At 48.5% G+C, this 21,870-nt stretch overlaps 1 protein-coding gene across 4 annotated transcripts in view; it reads right to left on the reverse strand.

Annotated features, from left to right (window-relative positions):
* Window positions 1-21,870, reverse strand: part of EYA2 (EYA transcriptional coactivator and phosphatase 2) — a 211,470-nt gene that overhangs the window by 12,602 nt on the left and 176,998 nt on the right. For all 4 annotated transcript variants that reach the window (XM_070421592.1, XM_070421593.1, XM_070421591.1 and 1 more), the window contains 3 exons: window positions 15,473-15,562; window positions 3,978-4,036; window positions 1,173-1,333 (listed from right to left, as the gene is read on the reverse strand). In XM_070421592.1, the coding sequence (XP_070277693.1) occupies window positions 1,173-1,333; window positions 3,978-4,036; window positions 15,473-15,562 (310 nt within the window). The remainder of the gene's footprint in view (window positions 1-1,172; window positions 1,334-3,977; window positions 4,037-15,472; window positions 15,563-21,870) is intronic.

Genomic DNA, 21,870 nt, shown 5'->3' on the forward strand with positions numbered 1-21,870 from the left:
CTGTACACCAGGCACGGAGACATGCCTTTTATATGCAGTAACAACAAACCTTTCCATAAGCCAGGGAAGCAGAATTCTTTTTAGCCCCATTTCATAGAGTCAGAAACCAAGGCTCCGAGAGATTGATGTAGAAAGTGTCAGCACTGGGATTGGACGTGGATTCTATCTGGTTTGAGACCCTCTGGGGTGGAGGAGGGAGCCCTCGGAGCTTTTGGGGCCACGTGTATATGGCAGACGCTATTAGCTTTCCCCTTTATGTGCCAGTAGCTGGTTCCAGATATTGGGACAATCAAGACACTCCAAATGCCTCCGGGAGATACCATCTCGTTAAGATCCACTGACTTAGAGGGTGGTGATCTAGGGCCTGGGGATTGTGAGCTACCTGCCCCCAGCCCCTCCCAGACTGCTTGCTCAGTGCGATAAAGCACCGCTCTCCTGCTCCGAAGCCGGCAGCCTTCACCTCTGCGGCACATTAGAGTCACCAGGGGGCTTTATGCATCCCGATGCCGGGCTGCAGGCTGACCAAGAAAATCAGATCAGACATCCCTCAGGTGGTGCCAATAGGAGCCAGGTTCGAGAACCAGTGGCTTCCAGGGCTTCTTTGACTTTGTTTCCACAGATTACCTGGCGTCCTGGCACCTAACAAGCACCCAGGTGATGCTCAGGCGGCTGGTCCATGGACCACAATCTGAGCAGCGAGGGCTGAAACCCCAAACTGGAACGAGCATCAGAATCACCTGGAGGGGGTGACACACACCGATGGCCGGGCCCACCCCAGAGCTTCCGGATCCGCAGGTCTGTGCGGGGCCAGACACCTGCATTTCTAGCATCTCCAGGCGATGCCCACGCTGCTGGCCAAGGGCCACACTTTGAGAAGCAGTGGCTGTGAGTGAGGCGTGGGGTGGGTTCTGTAACCTTGGGCAAGATGTTTCCTTTACTCCTCAGCTTCCTCCCCTCACAGAGACGGTGACAACACTAGCGCCCCCTCCCAGGGCAGCATGAGGATGGCACTGAGCAAGCGATGTCCGCAACCCTCTCAGAGCAGTGCCTGGCACAGAGCGGGCGACGTGAGTGACAGTGGCCATCCTCGGTGCATCTCCCTTGGTGGGGGGTGTGGCCCGAGCACCGACGGCCCGTGACCACAGTGGACGGCCCTCTTCTGGCCCACTCACCGCCCACGTTGTTCTTGTAGGTGTTGTACATCTCCTTGACCCGCCGGTAGCGGAAGGCCAGCTTCCTCATCCAGTCCACGCCGCCGTGGACGCCAGAGCCCAGGCACAGGTTGGCTCCCGGGGCTGAGCTGTGGAAGCCATCAGCCGAGAAGTTGTACGTGCTGGGGAGGGAGAGGGGGCAGGAGAGGGAGAAGAGACAGTGTTAATGTGGGTGGGGCTCAGGGGCCCACAGCCCCCGAGTGTGTGAGGTGCCATGTGCGTGTACATCTGGGAGCAGCAGGACCACAGTGTTACCAGCTTCCCCAGAGAATCGGGGCGCCTTTTGCTCTTGCCTAATCAGCACCCGTTTCCCTTTCTTTGGTGGGAAATAACATGTCTATTTTCTTTTATGGGGGGACTAGCCCTCCCCTGTATGCAGTGGCCACACTAGGGAAAGCCCGTCTTTCTCCCTTTAGAATTTCTGGATGAAAGAGAATTAAAAAAAAAAAGGTTGGATTTGGTTCATCCTGACAGAAGAGTCCATAAGAAAACCGGTTCCCACTACTGTGCTCCCCGAATCCGCCCTGCTCCCCCTCCCTTCTCAGGCCAGTCTGCTGCCCCTGCCCCCCTTCTGTGAGCACCTCCGTATCCTGCCACAGAAATTCCCTATTTTAATCTGTTTACTTGTTCCAGGAGGCAGAGTGGATTGCTGGCGCTTGGCACGTAGAACCCCTGCCCCGAATGCAGCTGCTGGGCCAAGGCGTTCCACGTGCGGAGACTGGGGCGCAGTCAGAGCTGCACACGGAATTAACCAGAGCGGCCGCTGGGAGCCAGGGGGACAGCGGGGCGGTTCCCACCCATGCAGCCACAGCGTGAGCGTGGGAACCCCAGCTCTCCAGGGAGCACGGCGTTCCTTCCCCACCAGAAGCTTTGGGAATAAACCCCGGAGTAGCGCGCTCGCTTTAATGCTGCAGGGGAAAACCCCCTTGGGTTGTGAGGAACCAGACAGCTCAGCAGGAGACAGGGTTCAGAGGAGCACTGCTCTAAATTCCAAGCCGGCTACAGGGGAAACTTAAAAAAAATGGAACCCTGAGGAGCGGGCCTAAGCTGGCAGTCAGACATCCTTAGTGCTGCCATGGAGGCGGAAGAGGTTCCCGCCACTGCTGCTGTGCTCTCCTGGCTTCTGGCTGAGTGGTGCTCCCCCTGTGGGAGCGCACTGACCACCATGGGGCAGCTCTGGTGTTGAGCGTCTGCCCTCTGGTGGTCAGTGCACATCATAGCACTGGTCATTCCGCTGTTTGGTCAATTTGCATATTAGCCTTTTATTATATAGGATTAGCCTTTTATTATATAGGACTAGAGGCCTGGTGCATGGGATTCGTGCACTGGTGGGGGGCGTGGCCTGTGGGGATCGGCCAGCTGTGGGAGTGCCGCTTATCCTGGTCAGCCGAGTGGCTGTGGACCTGCCCGCTGAGCGGGCTCCTGCTGTGGGAGCGCTGCTCATCCCGGTCAGCTGAGCGACGCTCCCACTGTGGGAGTGCACTGACCACCAGGGGGCAGTTCCTGCATTGAGCATCTGCCCCCTGGTGGTCAGTGCACATCATAGCGACTGGTCGACCCATCGTTCTGGTTGTTCTGGTCATTTTGCCATTTGGTCACTGGGCTTTTATTATATAGGATAATATATATGTATGCTAAAGAATGCAATATAACTTTAGAAGAATATATACCAAACTCTTTTTTTAAAAAAGTTTTTTTTATTGATTTCAGAGAGAAAGGGAGAGGGAGAGAGATAGAAACATCAATGATGAGAATCACTGATCGGCTGCCTCCTGCACGCCCCCTATTGGGGATCAAGCCCATAACCCAGGCATATGCCCTGACCAGGAATTGAACCAGGACTCTTAGGTCTGCAGGCTGAAGCTCTATCCACTGAGCCAAACTGGCTAGGACAGTGATGGCGAACCTTTTGAGCTCGGCGTGTCAGCATTTTGAAAAACCCTAACTTAACTCTGGTGCCGTGTCACATATAGAAATTTTTTGATTTTTGCAACCATAGTAAAACAAAGACTTATATTTTTGATATTTATTTTATATATTTAAATGCCATTTAACAAAGAAAAAATCAACCAAAAAAATGAGTTCGCGTGTCACCTCTGACACGCGTGTCATAGGTTCGCCATGACTGGGCTAGGACTATACCAAACTCTTAGTGGCGGTGATTCTGGGAGGCAAGGTCAGGAGTGGTTGAATTAAAAAAATGTTATTTATTTATTTATTTATTTATTTATTTATTTATTTTTGAGAGAGAGAGGAAGGGAAAGGGAGAGGGAGAGAGGGGGAGGAGAGGGGGAGAGGGAAAGAGAGGGAGAGAGAGGGAAGTCAACAAAAGAGAACCACTGATAGGCTGCCTACTGCACACCCGCTACTGGCATGTGCCTAGACCTGGAACCAGACTCTAGGTGCATGGGACAACGCTCAACCAACTGAGCCACACTGGCCACAGCTGAATTTTTTTTAATATGCATGTATTACTTTAGTAAACAGGAAACAGAGAGAGAAACATAAGTAGGCTCACAGGGAATCTGTGGAAATCTCAGCCTCAGTGACTTGAGGGGATGTGGAGGAGGCTGCAGGGTGGGGGTGTGATTTCTGGGCGCAGAGAAACACAAGTCCCAGTTCTGGCTGGAAGCAGGCGTGTCTTGTTCTGATAACCAGCCGCCCCCCCCCCCCCCCCCCCCCCCCCGCCTCTCCACTTCCTAGTGAAAGGCCAGTGCGATGACCAATCCAAAGGGGCATAGTGGACCCCCCTCCACCCATTCCTACCTTAAATCTTGGCCATTGTCATCGGAGGAGACATCATCGACGTGGATCTGGTCACAATCCTATGGAGAATTTGGCAAGAAGAGGAAAAGAGGGAGAAATGTGACTGGTTAGTTAGATGCCACCTTTAAGAACCGGTTTCATAAAGGAGGGGTAGGATGAGCACTGGACTGGGAGTAGAGCCCTGAATTCTAGTCTGAGCTTTGCCCCTAAAGGTCGATGACCTTGGGCAAAGTATCATTCCTCTTTTACCTTTGGTTTCCTTATAAACAATGGGTTATAAGGATATAATTTATCATGCAAACCAAGATAGTTTTGCAAGTAAAAGGGGCTGCTCTTAATATTACATTGGGAGGACAGGCCCACAGTGGGACCACCCTGTCCACCCCCAGCTACACCAGGACATATGGTGGAAACCTTTGCTTTGTTCCAGGTGTTTCCTCTGCTTGGAATTCCCTCCCACCTTCACCTACTTAGTGAACCATGTATTCTTCTAGCACTAGCTTCTGGATGTACCCCCTTCCCAAGTCCCCTCTGTGTCCCATGACCTGTGATCATTGCCTATTGAGCACTTGCTATATCCAAGGCACTATTCCAAGGGCTTGCCATTCAATAGACTCCAAGGACATGCTGCTTGCGACCACCCGTAAGTCTCTCAGTGCCCTTGGGGAAACACCTTATCAAATGTGGGTTAAGACCACAGGGAGGGGAATGATGAAGGTGGGCACATAATCCAGGCTCAACCAATCAAAGGGACCTGGCATCCCTCTGGTCCAAGTGATTGCTTCAGGGAGAGCATGTGGTCTAAGCTGGACCAATGGGAACGAGCCTTGGGACTCTGGCTGGGGCTTCTGGAAAAGAGGTGCTCTCTGGGAGCTGGAGGGAGGGCTCACATGGTTTGGTCTCCTGGATCCAGCCATAACTGAAACCAGGCCACCCGGACCATGGTCAGCTGAATAAAGGTCCCCCCAAAGATGTCCACGTTCTAATCCCTGAAAACTGATATGGCAAAAGGGACTTGGCAGATGTGACTAAGTTAAGGATTTGAGGTGGGGAGATTATCGGGATTCTCCAGGTGGCCCCAAATGTAATCACAAGGTCCTGTAAATACGAGGCAGAGGGATATTTGATGACGGAGAGGATAAGGAGATTGGAGTGGTGCCCTTTGAAGATGGAGGAAGAGGCCAGAAGCCAAGAAATACAAGAAGAAGCCGAAGAGGCAAAGGACAGACTTCCCCTCAGAGCTCCAGGAGAAACCACCCCGCTGACACCTGCAGCCCAGTGAGACCCACGCTGGCCTTCTGGCTCCCAGAACTGTAAGAGAATACATTTGTGTTGTTTTAAGCCACTAAGTGTGCGGTAATTTGTTACAGCAGCCACAGGAAACTGATACCTTTTCAGTCTAAGCTAGAGGGGTTGGGTTTCTGTCACTTTGCAACCAGGAGTTAAGAGCGATGCTACGCACCCCACAGAAGCTACAGGCAATACACACCAATCCTGCCAACTCCACCTCCGTCAGAGAGTGCATCTGGATATGCTGATGCGGCAAAACCTGTGAGCCTGCTGTGCCAGCTGTTAGAGCTCAGGCTCCAGCATCTTACCGCCTGGGTTTGGGTCCTGGCCCCAACCACGACCCAGCTGTGTGACCTCGAGCAACCAGAGGTTGGGCTGGAACATGGAGGTAACGATGGGACCTTTGTCACAGGGTTGACGGGAGGAAAAGTGAGATGCCTGGCGCGCAGGAGGTGGTACATAAATGTGAGTTCTTATTATTGCAAAGAACACTGTGGACAGTAAATGGAGGTCCCAGTTGTGAAACTCTTTGGAGAGTGCTGGAAAAACTGGGGGGACAGCGAGGGACCCCTCTGGAGCAAGCAGATAACTGGCCTACAGCTAAAACCTCTTCTGCTCATTATTTCATATTTCCTTTCTTTCCATTCATGTTTGGTGGTCTCAGGTATAATTTAGTAGTCCCTCCCCAAAGTAGCTGAGTTTTGTGGTGCACCCCAAAGTTAAAAAAATCTCACTGTCACGTTAATATTGTAGCAATTAGCCACATGTGGTTATCTATAGTTATATTTACATTAACTAAAATGAAATAAACTTCATAATTCAGTTTCTTTTATTTTTTCCCCCCTTATTCCGATTTCAAGTGCTCAACAGCCACATGGAGCTGGTGGCTACCATAGGGGATGGTGCATGTATTTCCATCATCACAGAAAATTCTATTGGGATATTGAGGGATAAAACAACTAGGCTGACAACTTATCTTCTATGCTGGTAAATTCAATTAGGGAAGAGCTTACAAGCTGGCCGGGAGACACAGCTCATTTAGCCACAGTGCACTTAACATTTGTTTCTGGAAACCATAACCAGGGTGTAAACCCAGGGAGTCCCCGTGTCTCTGGCTCTGCCTCAGATTTTCAGCTACTTTGAGAATTTACAAGCCCCGGCAATGCGGGGCTCGCATTCCTGTATCCTGACAACCGATGGCTGGGACATCAGTTCCCCGGTGTCGCCTGGTCACTTGGCCTCTGAGGGCATCTGAGTTTGAGACCTCTGATCACAGCCACCTGACAGTGATGGAAGGCTCTTAGGACCAGTGCTCCTGGCATATTAATGAAAACTGTATTTAAAAGTCAACGCAGACTTGACAGAGCACAGAGAAAATGAAATGAATAGCGGATTACCCCCCAGCCCTTTGCTTTGCCTGAAATTGGAAAAACACCTCCCTATGCCCTCCAGTCCTTCGCTCAGGCTCAAACGCTGCTCTGGGGGTCACAGGCTCCGGCCCCCTGGGCAGGGCTCCCTGCTCCTTCCCTGATGTCAGGGGAGAGGTATGTGGGAGGCTCTGGTTTTCTCATTTGCAAGGGGATTGTTGGGGGCGCTAAAGTGTGACAACAGTAGCGATCACATTTCGGACTTGGTAAAATACCATGACGCTCAGCGAGACACTACCTCATACTCCACCAGCTGACCTGGATTGAGTTACCTGCAGTGGGGGAGGGGGACAGTGCGAGGACGTGAGGACGGTGCCGAGCTCTTGGGGAAGCGGGGTCCTATGCCTCTCAACCCTGCTGATGGCTTCCCTGGGTCAAAGTGTGAGTATCCTGGGGGGTCTGAGCGGAACCAGCTGGCGAAGACAGAGGAAGGGACCCAGGGGGACACGGGTGGGGCACCGTGCAGTCCTGGCCTCCAAGAATTCGCGCTTTCTGACTCAGAGAGACACCCGCCAAGAGCCTGTGCACGGATGCCCATCACCCCAGTGAGAAACTGGAAAACACCCGCAGTTCCGAGAGTGGATTACAGCTAAATGAAATATGGTCCATCCATTCAGCGGAGCCCCACCCAGCAGTTCAGAAGGATGAGGTGGGTTTTCACGTTAGCACATGGAATTATTTCCAGGACACCCTATAGTGTGAGAAAAGCCGGCTGGAGAACGTAACAGCCATGGAACAGGACCTACCGCAGAGGGTGTCTTAAGGGTTCAATGAGCCATACAGGTAAAGCACTTTGGGAAGTGCCTCTCCCACAGAAAATGCCACGTATGCGCTTAGAAAAAGCACTGCTGTTATCACTTTTTTGCATTCCATACGCCCAAACTCTGTGCCTGGTACCGTCCTGGTCAAATTAAATCGAGGTCACCACCGAGAGAGGCTCACAGATGGCCATGCTGCCGACGTGGCCATTTAGAAGCAAAGCAGCTCACTCTCCACGCATGCTCTGCACTCCTGCCCCTCAGGGAGCCAGGCAGACTGGGGGGGCAGACACGCTCAGGTCCCCAAGACCTAGACGTGTGGTGCCCTTGGCATTCAAGTGCCCCTCCCTGGGCTCCAATCCCTGCCCTGCGTTTTCTACGTGTGTCATCTCGGCCACTTGCTTAATACCTTTGAATCTTCAGTTGTTGTTTTAAGTAAACTCTTAATGTTAGAATAGTTTTAGATTTAACAGAAAAGTTGTGAATATACTACAGAGAGGTCCCAGATATCCAAGCCCACTTACCCTCATTGTTAATATCGGATAGTCACAGTCACAACTAAGAAATAAATATCACTATATTATTATTAACTAATGCCAGTTCTTTACCCGTTGTTTTCCCACTAATGTCCTTTTTCCTCTTCTAGGATCCCGGCCAGGGAACTCCATTACAGCTTGTCAGCTTGTCTCTAAGTTCCTCTGAGATGCGATAGTTTCTCAGACTTTTTTCCTTGGTTTTGATGACAATCTAAAGGAGTATTAGTCAGGAATTTTGTAGATTGTCTCTCAACTGGGACTTGTCTGATGTTTTTCTCGTGGTTGGACTGGGGTTATGAGTTTCGGGAAGGAAGACCACGGAGGTGAAATGCCATTCTCTTCACATCGTATCAGGGTACATGCTATAGACACGACTTCTCGCTGTTGATGTTGACCTTGCTCACCTGGCTCAGGAGTGTTGGTCAGGTTTCCCCACTGTGAAGTTATTCCCCCCCAGCGTTCCACATTAGACTCTTTGGAAGGAAGTCACTATGCAAAGTGACTCCACCATGAAGGGTGGAGGATCTAAATAAATTATCTGGAGTTTTTCTGTATGGAAGAGAAGTTTATTTCCCACGCCATGTTTATGGGGTGTCTTCCCAGCCCCAGCCTTAGAATTAGCCATTTTTTTTAAAGGATCCCTGGTTTTTTTTACTGGAAAATGGTATTAGAAACCAAGATCTGGGCGGAGGGTGTGCTTGTTGCTACAAGAGTGTCATGGCTTCTGAGCCCTCTCTAGCCACAGAGCAAGGTCTCCAGTTTTGCTTTTTCTAAAAAAACTATGAAACATGGGGCCCTGGGAGTGGAGCTCAGTTGGTTAGAGCATCATCCTGATATGCCAAGGTTGCAGGTTCTATCCCTAGTCAGGGCACCTACAAGAATCAACCAATGGATGCATAAATAGGTGCAACAACAAATCAATGTTTCTCTCTCTTCCCCCCACTGTCTAAAATAAATAAATAAACATGTAAAATTTATGAAACAGGGTGAATGTACCCACTTCAGGTGTGTTACGAGGCATGTGGCAGGCCTACTAGACGGTCCCAGTTAGGGTCCAGAGGTCTGAGACGGAAGCGCAGACAGGCTCCAAGTGGAATCATGTTCAGAGTCACAGGGCACCAGAGGAGCTATCTGAGGGATTGCAGGGACTGTGTATTTGTCATGTGCTCAAAGTCCTAAAGATTTAGGTTCAGGGAGACACTGGTCTCATAAAATGCGTGGGAGAGGATTCAATTTTTTTCTTTGCTCTGTAGTTTGTGCAAGATGAGATTTATCCTTTCCTCCAGTGTCGGGTGGACTCATGTTTAAAACTAGCTGGTGCCTTTTTTTTGGATTACATCCTTAACTACCATTTCAAATTCCTCATGATCACTGGTTTAATTTATTTTTAAATTCCCTCTTGAGTTAATTTTGGTAATTTATATCTTCCTGAAAAGTGTCCACTTCATCTAGGTTTTCAAACTCATTGGTTATAATACTGTACATGGTATTCTCATAATTTTAAAATAAGAATCTCCCCTGAATCTGTAGTGATGTCTAGCCTTTCATTCTGAATGTTGTTTATCACCCATCTCTTCCTTTTCTGTTCTCTTTTATTTCCTGTTCATGCTTGCCAAAGGCTTCACGACCTTCACAGTCTTTTTCAATGACCAGTTCTTATTAGTTTTCCTGTTTTTCTAATAAATGTGATTTAAGGCTGGATGTGTCTGCCTGGACCATCCTTGATCTGCATCCCGCAGGTCTGGATACGTAGTGTGCTCATTGTTGCTCATTTCTGAACAGTAAGTTCAGCGACTAATATTTATCAAACAAACCCTTTTCTGATTAAGCTGGTGACAGCCAGGGTTTCCCCAACCTGCCCTCCTGTGGTCCGATCCCATTACTTTTTGTCCTTGGCTGCCTGGAGACACAACTGCAGAAAGGAAATTGTTGACAAATTTGCTCGAGAAAAATGACCCTTGTCAGGGCCCAGATGGGCTCTCTGGCCATCCCTCCTTCGAGGCAAGTATATTTTTAAGTGCGATTGCTTAATGCTGCTGCTCGACTAGCCCGAGAGGGGCCTGCTCCCTGGAGGGGAACCGGGCCATCTTTCTTGTGTTGTCTAAATGTTTAACTTATCTTAAGAGCATTAAAGAGGCCGAGGGCCGCACTGCATTAATGGCCAGTTGGGCAGGACGCCTTGGAGCGCAGCTCAGCGCTGACACGGTGAAATATTACCCTCCCTGATAGCTCCTGCAGAACGGTAAATCACGCTGCCCAGATCCCAGCCACTCCGCGTCCCTCCACAGAGTCCTTCCAACGCTCAGCGCATGTGGAAACCTCCCCCTCCAGCCTGCCGCCTGCCTGGCCCCCCCTGAATTGGACCAGAGGTGCCTCCTGCTGAACCCTTTCGGTTAATCTTGTTTCTTATGAAGGACTCTTCCCTTCCACTCACTCTGCTGACCGGCGCTCATTCTCTGCTCCGCAGTGCATCTGAAAACTACCTCCCAAAGAGAACAGATGCCTCAGCTTAGCAGTCAGCTCGGCCTGGGACCAAATCTGCACACGAGCTAGGTGACCCTGGGAAAACGACCTCTTTGGGCCTCAGTTTCCTCATCTTTAAAACAGAAATTGAAAAAATCTCCATTGCAGGGTTGTTGTGAGGATCAGTGAGAAAATGCATGTGTGATGCCTGGCACGGGTAAGAGCTCAATAGATGTCAGTGCTGGGCAAGTCAGCTTCTCGGTGCCTCAGTTTTCCCACCTCTGAAATGGGGACATATGGCAGCTTTACCTCCGGTGGCTGTTTGTAAAGGTGAAATGAATGCGTGCAGGTGAGCTCTCAGTACATGTCAGCTGTGGTCGTGTTTGTTATCCCCTCTGTACCCTCCACTCTGCTCCAATGGCAGGCCACGTCCCCCTTTGTAGAAATGCCTTCAGATCTTTGCTCACCTTCAGGGTGGGGAGTGAGGGGCTTTCTCCGTTCAGTGTGGTTTTGGTGGTTATTTGTGGGACTTTTGTTTCGCATATACAATGCGAAGATCTGCTGACTCAGGAGGGGTTTCCCATCTTTCACCCGCCTTCTACGTTTACGCTGGGAATTTCTCCTCCCCTTGCTGTCAGCTTGCTTGTCCTCCTCAGGCTTCCTGGCTACTCCATCTATCCCTGTTCTTCCTTTGATCCCACCCTCTATAGCACTGTGTAAGTCTAGATTTCCTGTTGGGAATCTTCTTTCTCCGACCAGATGGCAATCATTTTCCCTGGGAAAATCCACAGCATAGCAAGTAGGTACTACGTGCAAGGACTATGGGTCCAGGCCACACAGGCCTGAATGTTGCCACTGCCACCTGTGTGACTTTGGGCTGCTCACTTATCCTCTCCGTGCCTCAGTTTCTTCACCTATAAAATGGGTGTTATGGAATGCATGTTTGTAGTCCCCCCAGAATGGCTGTATTTGGGGATGGGACCTCTAAGGAAGTAATTACGGTCAAATGAGGTCATAAGGGTGGGGGCCTTGATCTCACAGGATTAGTGCCCTTTTATTAAGAAACATTAGAGCTCTCTCTCTCTCCCTCTCTGCACAGATACTGAGGACAGACCAGGTGGAGACATAGTGGGAAGGTGACCTTCTACAAGCCAGGAAGAGAGTCCTCACTAGAAACCAGATTTGCAGGCACCAGAATCTGGGAGTTTTGCCCCCAGAACTGTAAGAAAATTAATTTGTGTTGTATATGCATCCAGTCTGTGGTTATTTTGTTATGATAGCCCCAGCAGATTAATACAATGGGGATAATAATAGTGAGGATTGTTAATATATAAACTGCTCAAGATAGTGCCCGGCACATAGTAACTTCTCAGTGAATCTCAGCTATGACTACTGTTATCACCATCATAACTGAAAATACAGTCCACCTTGTCTTTGATATGCCTCCCCGGCTCTCCTCCTGAGTGCCTGGGAGCCTGGGAACCCCTGATCTAACGCAGATACCTGTTTCCACCCTTGCCTCCTCTGGTCTGTTCTCCACCCAGCAGCCAGAGGGAGCCTCTAAACCGTAAATCAGATCATAAGGCTGTCCTGCTCAAAACCCTCCAATAGCTTTCTGTCATCCTTAGAATATTATCCAAAGCCTAACAGCCCAATGATGGCACAAAGACCCCACGGGATCTGCCTCTAACCCCCATTGATCACCACAATCCTTCCTGTTCCTTCTGCTCCAACTACCATGTTCGTGTAACCTACCCCAGGGCCTTTGCACTGCTATTCTTATGGCCTGACACACTCTTCATCCAGATTCTCACCTCCTTCCCATCTCTGCTTGGATGTCAAAGAAGCCTTATGTGGATAAGCCAAGAAAAATAACAGCCCTTGTAGCCATCACCTCCCTGACTCAGCTGGCCTCCCTTTGGAGCCCTCCCTCTGACATGATATATGCAGTTGTTCATGGTTCACTTCCCCAGCTGGAAGGTCAATGCCTTGAGGGTGGGGATCTTGCCGTGTTTGTTTGCCTCTGAGTCCACAGCACTTAGGGCAGGGCTGACAGAGGGTGAATTCTCCCTAAATGGCTGCTGACCTCCTATTTGCAGCCGGACGGCAGGCTCAGAGTAGAAATGGTCTGACTTTGTTCCCTAAACCGACCATCCAGTGGGAGTCTGGCCTCTCCACAACCCCAGTGGTCTCCCTGGGAGCCACAGGAGGCTGCCTTTAGATTTCTACAGGACTCCCAGCAAGCGGTATGTTTTCACTTGTGTGAGTCTTAACTTCTCCACCGTGTAACATGGCTTCAATCCTGCCGAGATGCCCTGGGGGCTTCTGGCACTGGGAACATTTTTGAAAAATTTAGAGAATAAAAACAAACTGGCTTCCCCGAGCAGCTCCAGCTGGTAATGAAGGTCCTTCTCCAGGAGGTGCAGCCTTGCCTTCGGACGGGAGGAGCAGAAGGAGGGCAAGGAGCTGAGGCATGGCTCCAAACACACGCTAATCCCGCAAAATACCTGCTCCGAGCCTCAGGATCAACCAAGACTGACAAATGCCTACTGTGTGTCTGGCGTTTTTACTTCATGGGAGCTTCAGACTCGTATATCTACCTGTCCATTTGGTATCTCAAACCCCATGTGCCCTTGGCGGAGGGACGGACTTCCCCACTGCACGCCCCCGTCTTCCCTGTGTGGCCCATTTCAGAAATGGCACCACCGCCCTGGTCGGACCAAGCCCAGGCATCCCTCTGACTCCTCTCTCTCCTCATCCCCACACCTTGCCCATCAGCAAGCACTCTGGGCTTTACCTCCATCCCAGAGGCCACCTCTTCTTCCCGCCTTGATCCAACCCATTTTTCCTCTTTTGCCTGGACAACGGCAGTATCTCCTTCTGGTCTTCCTGCCTCCACCTTTCCCCTCCTATTGCTCATGCTCCATGTAGTAGCCAGAATGGTCTTTTAAAGACATAAACCAGGTCATGTGCACCCCCAGCCCCATGGTTGTCCACAGTACTTGCAGATAAAGGGATGTCTGTGACCATGTCGGGCCCACGCCTAGGGCTCCAGGCTCATCTATCCCACCGATCCCGCACTTCCTCACTCACTGCTCTCAGGTGGCCTCCCTGACCCCAGATTATTCCACACCTGTGCTCACCTCAGGGCTCTGCACCTGTCGCTCCCACCTCCCTCGATCTCCACCCTGCCAGTCCTGCCGGCTCAAGTGGCACCAACTCCAGAGGCATTCCTGGCCCCTTGAGAACGCTGGCCACCACCCTACCCCCTCGCACCCATCGCTCACTATCACATCTCCTTGTTTTGTTTTTCTCACACCCTTTTCACTGCCACAAATCCTCCTGCTTATGGATCTGTTTGGGTGTTCACTGCCGGGGCCAGGGACATTCTGGGTGAACCAGACAGACGCGGTCCGTTCTCAGGAAACTGACATTCTAAGGAGGAGACAGGCCACAGTCAAGCCTTCGTTCCCACTACGAGGACCAATAGCCTCCATGTTCTGGATAAAGTGAGCTGGGTTTCCTTCGCCTTTGCAGCCGGCGAGGCCTGTACTGTGCTGGGCTCCACAGCACTTGCCGAGTTCACCTGCCGCGCTTGTGTTCTGCTCTGCTTTACTCTTCGTTTCTCTCCCTCCCTCTCCATCCTCTTCCGTTCCTCCCCCCCCCCTCTCTTTTACCCCCCAAGACACGAGGGGCCATTTCAAGAGAAGCCTGCACACCGTCTTTGGCTAGGGCCTGGGCCTGGATGCTACTGGCATTCTCTTGCTTCATCAACAAGTTTCCACCTCAGTCCTCTCTTTGAAACACGCGGTGGGCAGAGAGCAATTCCTTGTCACAGACAGGAGGGCCGAGGCCCAAGCGGCCTGCCTAGACCACACAGAGTGCAGACGGAGGCTTTCAGTGAGGACTTGCCCCCCTGGGACTCGAGGGCTGCAGGCCGGGAAGGTAACCCGAGTCCTTTCCTGATGGTGAACAACAGTGAATGACCTGGCTGGTCAGGATGGGTCTGGAACTCAGAGCCTTTATATTTCTGCTTCACAGTTTAGTCCCCAGTGATTTCCCAGATTCTGGGGGTGGGGGGAATTCCTACGAGGATCAGTAAAATTGTTCTTTCACAAACAGTTTTATTTTAGGTTGCCCTTATTTTTCAATCTGGTAAACCAACAATGAGGATACAGTTGATAAAGCCAGAAGATCCCTACCTTACTCCTCTTATCAGCCAAAATAACCCTTTTCACCTTGGAGAAAGCTGCCTGCCCTTTCTTTGGGGGAGGTAAGCAATGCATGATATTTCCCTCTTTGCTTTGGCTGCCAGGAAGCTCAGGGATTAACTCTGAACTTCACTTCAATAGTTAGCTTGAGCTGGATTTTTGGGGTACAATGCCTTACCCTAGCTTTCTATTCCTTTGCTGTAGTAGTTCCACTGATGAAGTTTTCCATGTGAAATTATGTCCAAACCTTTTGACACAGGCTGGATATAAGCAAATGAATTAAACTGATTTCTGAAGCTCCTCTCCCCGTGTCCTATCTCCTTTGAAGGTTGCTTAGGGGCACAGAAGCAGATACTTTAAGTCCCTTTGCTTGCTCCCTCTCTTTGTAAAACATGTTTTCAGGGGAATGTAAACTGTTTGTAAAACCTTCCATCCTGGCCCACTGCTAATTATTACTGACCCAGGAGGATCTGTACTAATTTGCCTTAATCAACTTATTAAATAGCAAATTCCAGGAGGAAGACACGCTGCAGCCTTTATTGGATTAGTAAGGCTGCCAGGGGACGTCGCCGCTCGAGCAGAGAGGAAGGCCCATTAACTGCTCAGGGACGCGGGGAGATAATCCGGTCAAGTGTGTTTTCAATAAGCTGTCGCTGGCCATAGTTTTGTGCCTTTTGGGGGGTTGCTAGCACAAGTTTCTAGCCCCCAAAGGAAAAAGGGGGGGCGGGAGAAAAGGCAGCATCTCTTCCCCCAAACCAGACGTAGGGGGTTACATATGGCGAATATGAAACGAAACAAGCAATCCCAAACCTCCAGGTCATTGAAGAACAGGTGCGTGTCCGCAAGGTTGAAGATCATTTCTTCCATCATCAGGCCGATGCGCACGGACGTCGTGGTGTCCTGCCAGAGGGAAGAGGGAGGGTCACGTGTGAGTGAGCCTTGTCATGACAGCCTCCCTCCCCGTCCTGTCCCACCTCCGAAAGGCCTTTCCCCAACCGCAGGGCCCGTGCCCGGCCTAGGTCGTGTCTCCGCGTGGGGCCAGGGTGCTAACGTTACACAGCTTCTGAGATTTCCTTTCTAGTTTTCCATCACTTGTGTTTACCCTCTTAGTATTCCAATCTCCCCCAGACGCCCCTGGAATTGCAACCGTGTTCAGTGTTGCAAGGACCAGAGTGGCTCTAATAGAGAGGGCCCTGGGACATGTGTCTTCAGGGAGGCCGAGAGATTTCGGGAAGGCAGCATAAACCATGTATTATCTACTGGCGAGCGGGGATGCTGGCTCTCTCTCTAGAACAATCTCTCTATGGAGGCTGCCTTATTCCTCCTGGTGTTTTAAATGTCACTGGCACCTAACAATGGAGATTCATTTAAAAAACAAACACGCAAACAGAACCCACTATGGTGCCTCCATACCAGGGCCAACGAGGCAGCCATTAGAACAATGAAGTCATGCTGGTGCTGCTGACATGAAACTGTCATGAAGAGATATACTATTAAGGGACAAAAGCAGGTGATGTCACAGTATCTGTGGGGAGCACACTGGACAACACACAACACATCACTCTCCGTCTCTTGTCTATACACATGGCGTGTAGACTGCACTACCCTTCACCCATATTTGGGATCCCTTCCTGAAGAGTCTCCCTGTAGGAGGTGATGTCTACCAGGGGTTGGCAAACTAAATCTCACCTGTGGCCTGCTTTTGTATGGCTCTTGAGCTAAGAATGATTTCTGCATTGAAACTTTTTTTTTTTGAGAGAGAGAGAGAGGAAGGGAGAGGGAGAGAGAGAGAAACATCGATGCAAGAGTGCGACATTGATTGGCCACCTCCTGCACATCTTCCCCTGGGGATTGAGCCTGCAACCTGGGCACGTGCCCTGACTGGGCATCAAATCAGGCAACCTTTTGGTGCATGGGACGATGCCCAACCAACTGAGCCACGCCAGCTAGGCTGATTTCTGCAGTTTTTGACAGTGTTTGTCTATGGCTACTTTTGTGCCTTGAAGGCAGAGGAGAGTCACTGCAACAGTAGTTGCTCTATGTCCCGCAGAGCCTAACATATTTACCATCTGGCTATTCCCAGTCTGATGGCCCAATGTAGACCATCCCTATTGTACCCAGGTGTGATCACGTGACTTGCTTTGGCCAATGATATCTGAGCAGAAGTAATGTTTCACTTCTGGTCAGAAGCTTTAAGAAGCAGTGCATGGTTTGCTCTGCTTTCTCTGTTCCCACTTCACAAGACTAAGTGCTCCAGATAAAAGCTACCCTGACAGGCTGGGTTCTAGAATAAAGATGATATGTGTTGGGGCTGCAACAGATCACAGTGGACATGTACCATAAATGAGAGGTCGATGAGATGTGTGGGGGATGTTTGTTACTGTAGCATAACCTCACAGATCCAAACTGATACATGTGGAAAATATGCAGCATCAGGTTTCTCAAACCTGGCTGCACACTGCAATGATGTGAGGAGCATTGAAAAATCCCGAGGCTCAGCACCCCACACCTGTAAAGTCAGAATCACTGAGGGTGAGGTCTGGGCACTGGGAATGTCTAAAGCTCCCCTGTGTGATTTCAATGTGCAGCCAAGGTTAAGAACCACTGATCTAAAAGGATATACACATTTAGGCATATTCCTGGTTAATATCTATTATATGTTTTCTCTGTGCCACTTAATAAATATTAACATTTAATTCAGACAAAGCACTATTATTTTCCCATTTTACAGATGAGAAAACTGAGGCTCACACAGGTTAGGTAACTGTCTCGAGGTCACATGGCTAGGAAGGGCTAGGATCTGAACCCAGGAAATCTGGTTCTAGAGCAGCACTGCTTTTGAGGAGGTCTTGGAGGGGCCGGGGATGGGGTACAAAGGGGAGCTTGTACTGTCACTCTGTATACCTCTCTTTCTGTTTGAAATTTTTTTTTTTTTTTTACTGAAAGGCTGTATTACTCCTATTATAAAAATAAAAATTAACAACATCCACCCTTTTTGACCCTTAAAAAAAAAGGGGAAAGAAAGTGTAGCTGGTGATCTCAGCTTCACACACAACACTGTGAAGCATGAAGCCCAGGCACGCAGCCATTAGGGGAAACACCTCATCAGGGTCCCAACCGCCAAAGCTTAGCACTCAGTCCTGGCTGGACGTCGCGGGGTAGAGTACTCAGTGAAAAATGAAGAGAAAATGAGGAAAACAAACTTTTCAGGGCCAAGGAGGGAATCATTGTGTGACCTGGGAAAAGGTTTTTGGGGTGTTTTCACACATTACTCATACCCAGACCATTTCACCTCTGCAAACTTGCACATTCCTTGTAGGCCAGGCTGTCTGAACACCTAACCACCAATGGCCAGCCCTCGATGCACTGACAGGAAGCGAGAAGACGCTGCCATCCACACTCATCCGCTGAAAGGATTGACTTAGAAAAATGTCAACTCCCAGGCCAGCACATAAAACAGGAAAAGTAATTATTGTGTACAAAATGGCTTATCTGTGAAACATATTTGTGTAGTTACAAGAAGGCAAATACTCTATGTTGATAAAGTGATGATTTATTGATATTGGGAGGAGGTGAAGAGAAGGCTGCCATGCGTGTGATGGGGGCAAGGATGAGAAAAAAGAGCTGAATTCTTGTCTTCTAGTTTGGGAAGCCAGAGATCATGCCTTAAATAGACAAAAAGAAAAACCAAGAAGTAGTAACACAAGTAGGTTACTTAGAAATTTGGAGGTAAATACCAAAAGAATCAGCAAGCGTTGAAAGTTGTCACCTCTAGACAGAAAGAAAGGGGGGTGGCACTGGGGACTGCTGTTTTTATTATATTTCCCTTTGGAGGACTATCTGAGTTTTAAACTATATGCATATATTTCTTGGATTAAAAAACTAAATTAAAAAAAAAACATTCTCAGTAATTCCACTTTTCATTATCTATCCTAGAAAAAAACCCATACATGTGAGCAAGGAACATGTAAAAAGATGTTCATTACAGAATTGTTTATAAATAGCCAAATAATTGTTTGTCCAGCCAAAGGAGATTAGAGAAATAAAATCTCTCTCTCTATAAAAGCCTAAGCGACCGAATGACCGTTTGACTGGTCACTATGATGGGCACTGACCACCAGGGGGCAGACGCTCAATGCAGACATCCTCCAAGGGGTCTCAGATTGTGAGAGGGCGCAGGCCAGGCTGAGGGATCCCACTGGTGCATGAATTCATGCACTAGGCCTCTAGTAGTAGTATATTCCACAACAGAAAACCAAATTCAATTGAAAGAAATGAACCTGACTTCCATGTATTGACATGGATACACACAAAAAATATTATTGTGTGAAAAAACAGTTATCTTCTAAAAGTTATATACTGCATATTATTACCATATATTAGAAACACATAAAATGTTCTTACATATTTTCCATGGGCACTTACATATTTATAAATATCAGAAAGGATATACCTAGAGTCAGAGCAGCAATTACTCCTGGCAGACAGAGAGGAAGGAACAGGAATTAGAGGTGATGATCAAAGTAAACCAGCATTATCTAGAATATACTAAATTTTTTTTTTTAAAAGAGAAGGGATTCAAATAGTTATTGTATAATTAAAAATTAAAATAGCCCTAGCTGGTGTGGCTCAGTTGGTTGGGCGTCATCCCATGCATCGAAAGGTTGCCAGTTGGATTCCTGATCAGGGCACATGCCCTGATTTTGGGCTCAATCCCCAGTAGGGGGTGTGCAGCCCATCAACGCTTCACTCTGGCATTGATGTTCCTCTCTCTCCCTCTCCCTTCCTTTCTCTCTGAAAAATAAATAAATAAAAATAAATAAATAAAAATAAATAAAAAAACCAAAAAATCAAAGGTGCCCAAATGTTTCTGAGGAGAACCCTTAGGATACCAAGCTATTCCTTGAGCATTCTCGTTATTTCTGGTTTTCCTAAAATCTGCTTGCATGTTGCTTATTATTAGATTGTTTTGAACTGTGGAGGTGAGAGCTCCTTTAAAGTTGTACAGAGGCAGAAAAGTCTGGAATAGCCCAAGACAGTGGTCGGCAAACTCATTAGTCAACAGAGCCAAATATCAACAGTACAACGATTGAAATTTCTTTTGAGAGCCAAATTTTTTAAACTTAAACTATATAGGTAGGTACACTGTTATTAACTTAATTAGGGTACTCCTAAGGCTTAGGAAGAGCCACACTCAAGGGGCCAAAGAGCCGCATGTGGCTCTCGAGCCGCAGTTTGCCGACCACAGGCCCAAGAAAAGCACAACTGTCCCAGCAGTTAAGTAATGCAGAGTGTTACCCTAAAATATATTTAGGGCCAGACCACTTCATCCAAGTAGAAGATTTTTTTCCAGGGTTGCAAAGACTGAGAAAATAAGAAAAAAAAATTGGTGGCGACTCGGCATTAATGAATGTGAAGTACATCTGGAATAAGGGTAAGACGAAAGCCATCGGTTTCATTGTGAGCTGCCTGCTGAATACGCCCCTAATATAATCCAGAAACACACCGCCCTGGTCTGGGCTTCAGTTACCCTGTGCAGCTCAGAGGGTGAGGACCCTCTGTCTGACCCAGCATGTCACCCAATGAAATAAAGCCTCCATGCCATGTTCCTCAGCTAATAAAAGGCCACTGACCCATTCGAGTACACTCTGATCCCTCTACCATCTACTGCTGCCGTGAGGATGACATGAGATAGCACATGTATAAACACCAGCCTGACACACAGCAGGCTCTGCAAGCGCCCCTCATTGTCAAAATCCCGCAACCCACTTTCTCGCACCCTTAAGCAGAGAACACGTAATCAGATGGTACCATCTCACATGAAAACCATTTTCTCCATCATTATATACTCTTTGGAGTAAAGAAAAAAAATGAGTGTTTAATTTCCTAAACAAGCAACAGCAGAAAGAGATTTGCTTTTAAGAAATGATCAGTTTAAACCAGAACAGAGAACTGAGAAAAGGGAATTTTTCCAAAGCAGGCTTCAATTTGTACCTTGTCCGTCCAAGGACTGTGCTGGGGGCTGGAGGGGTTGGGTGGATGGAATGTCATCTTTGAGAGTTTGGGGGTGGTTCTCTCCCAGTGAAGGAACCAATCAGACTAGGGCACTGCAGTTTTTTTTCATGCGCCCTAATGTTCTACAGATTCTCAGGGTTTGGTTTTGATGATGACGAGGTGGGCTATCCACCCATTCATTTAGGAGGCTCAGAGCACTGGACACCCCCTCCCTGGGCTCCAGGCAGATGCTGAGAACCTGGACGCCATTCAGTAACCTAATTATTACACATTCTTGGCGAAGTTCTCTTAATTAGAAGAGTTGGTAGGGACTTTAACCATATGGACTGCTCTCAGATCTGCCTTGAGGATCAGTAAATTATTTTGTGACGTATGGTTGTAATTCCTGAATGGAGGGGAGAGGGTAGGAGCGTATAAAAGAAAGTCTTTCTTTTTTAAAATATATTTTTATTGATTTCAGAGAGGAAGGGAGAGGGAGATAGAGATAGAACCATTAATGATGAGAGAGAATCATTGATCGGCTGCCTCCAGCACGCCCCCTACTGGGGATCGAGCTAGTAACCAGAGCATGTGCCCTGACTGGGAATCAAACCATGACCTCCGGGTTCATAGGTTGATGCTCAACCACTGAGCCACTCCGGCTGGGCAAGAAAGTCTTTCTAAAAACAAAATCAATCTGATGTCACACTCAAATGAAGAAAATAGCATGTGGATTCTTGGAGGTTTCAAAACCCGAACACAAAAGTTCATCAGGGTTCAGATGAGAGCAGTTGTTTCTATCAAGGGTCTCCACCAACCCCAACTTCCAAAGCTCCCCAATTCAAACTGCATCCCTACAGGTCTACTTCCCAATCCCCATAGATTAGGAGGCAACCATTTTCATTAAAAACAAGCGATTGGTTGAACGATCGAATGAATGGCTGGACAATCAGCAAATTAGGTTTTTATTATATAGGATAGTTTGCTAATCCCTAGAATAGATGACAAAATGTCAGAGTATGTCATATACAGTAATGGTAAACTTCTATTTCGGTTGGAGTATGTGTGTGTGTTTTATATTATGATGATTACTACTACTGTTACTATGTGACTTGTTCAAGGTCACCTCCAAGAGGCAGTGTGGGGACAGGAGCTCAGATTCCATAATCCTCTGGCTATGCCATGATGCCTGTTCCGGCTTCCTTGCTTTGAGA

The sequence above is a fragment of the Myotis yumanensis genome, unplaced genomic scaffold, assembly GCF_028538775.1.
Source record: "Myotis yumanensis isolate MYYU_CA2020_CCGP unplaced genomic scaffold, mMyoYum1.0.hap1 SCAF_7, whole genome shotgun sequence".
Lineage (NCBI taxonomy): Eukaryota > Metazoa > Chordata > Mammalia > Chiroptera > Vespertilionidae > Myotis > Myotis yumanensis.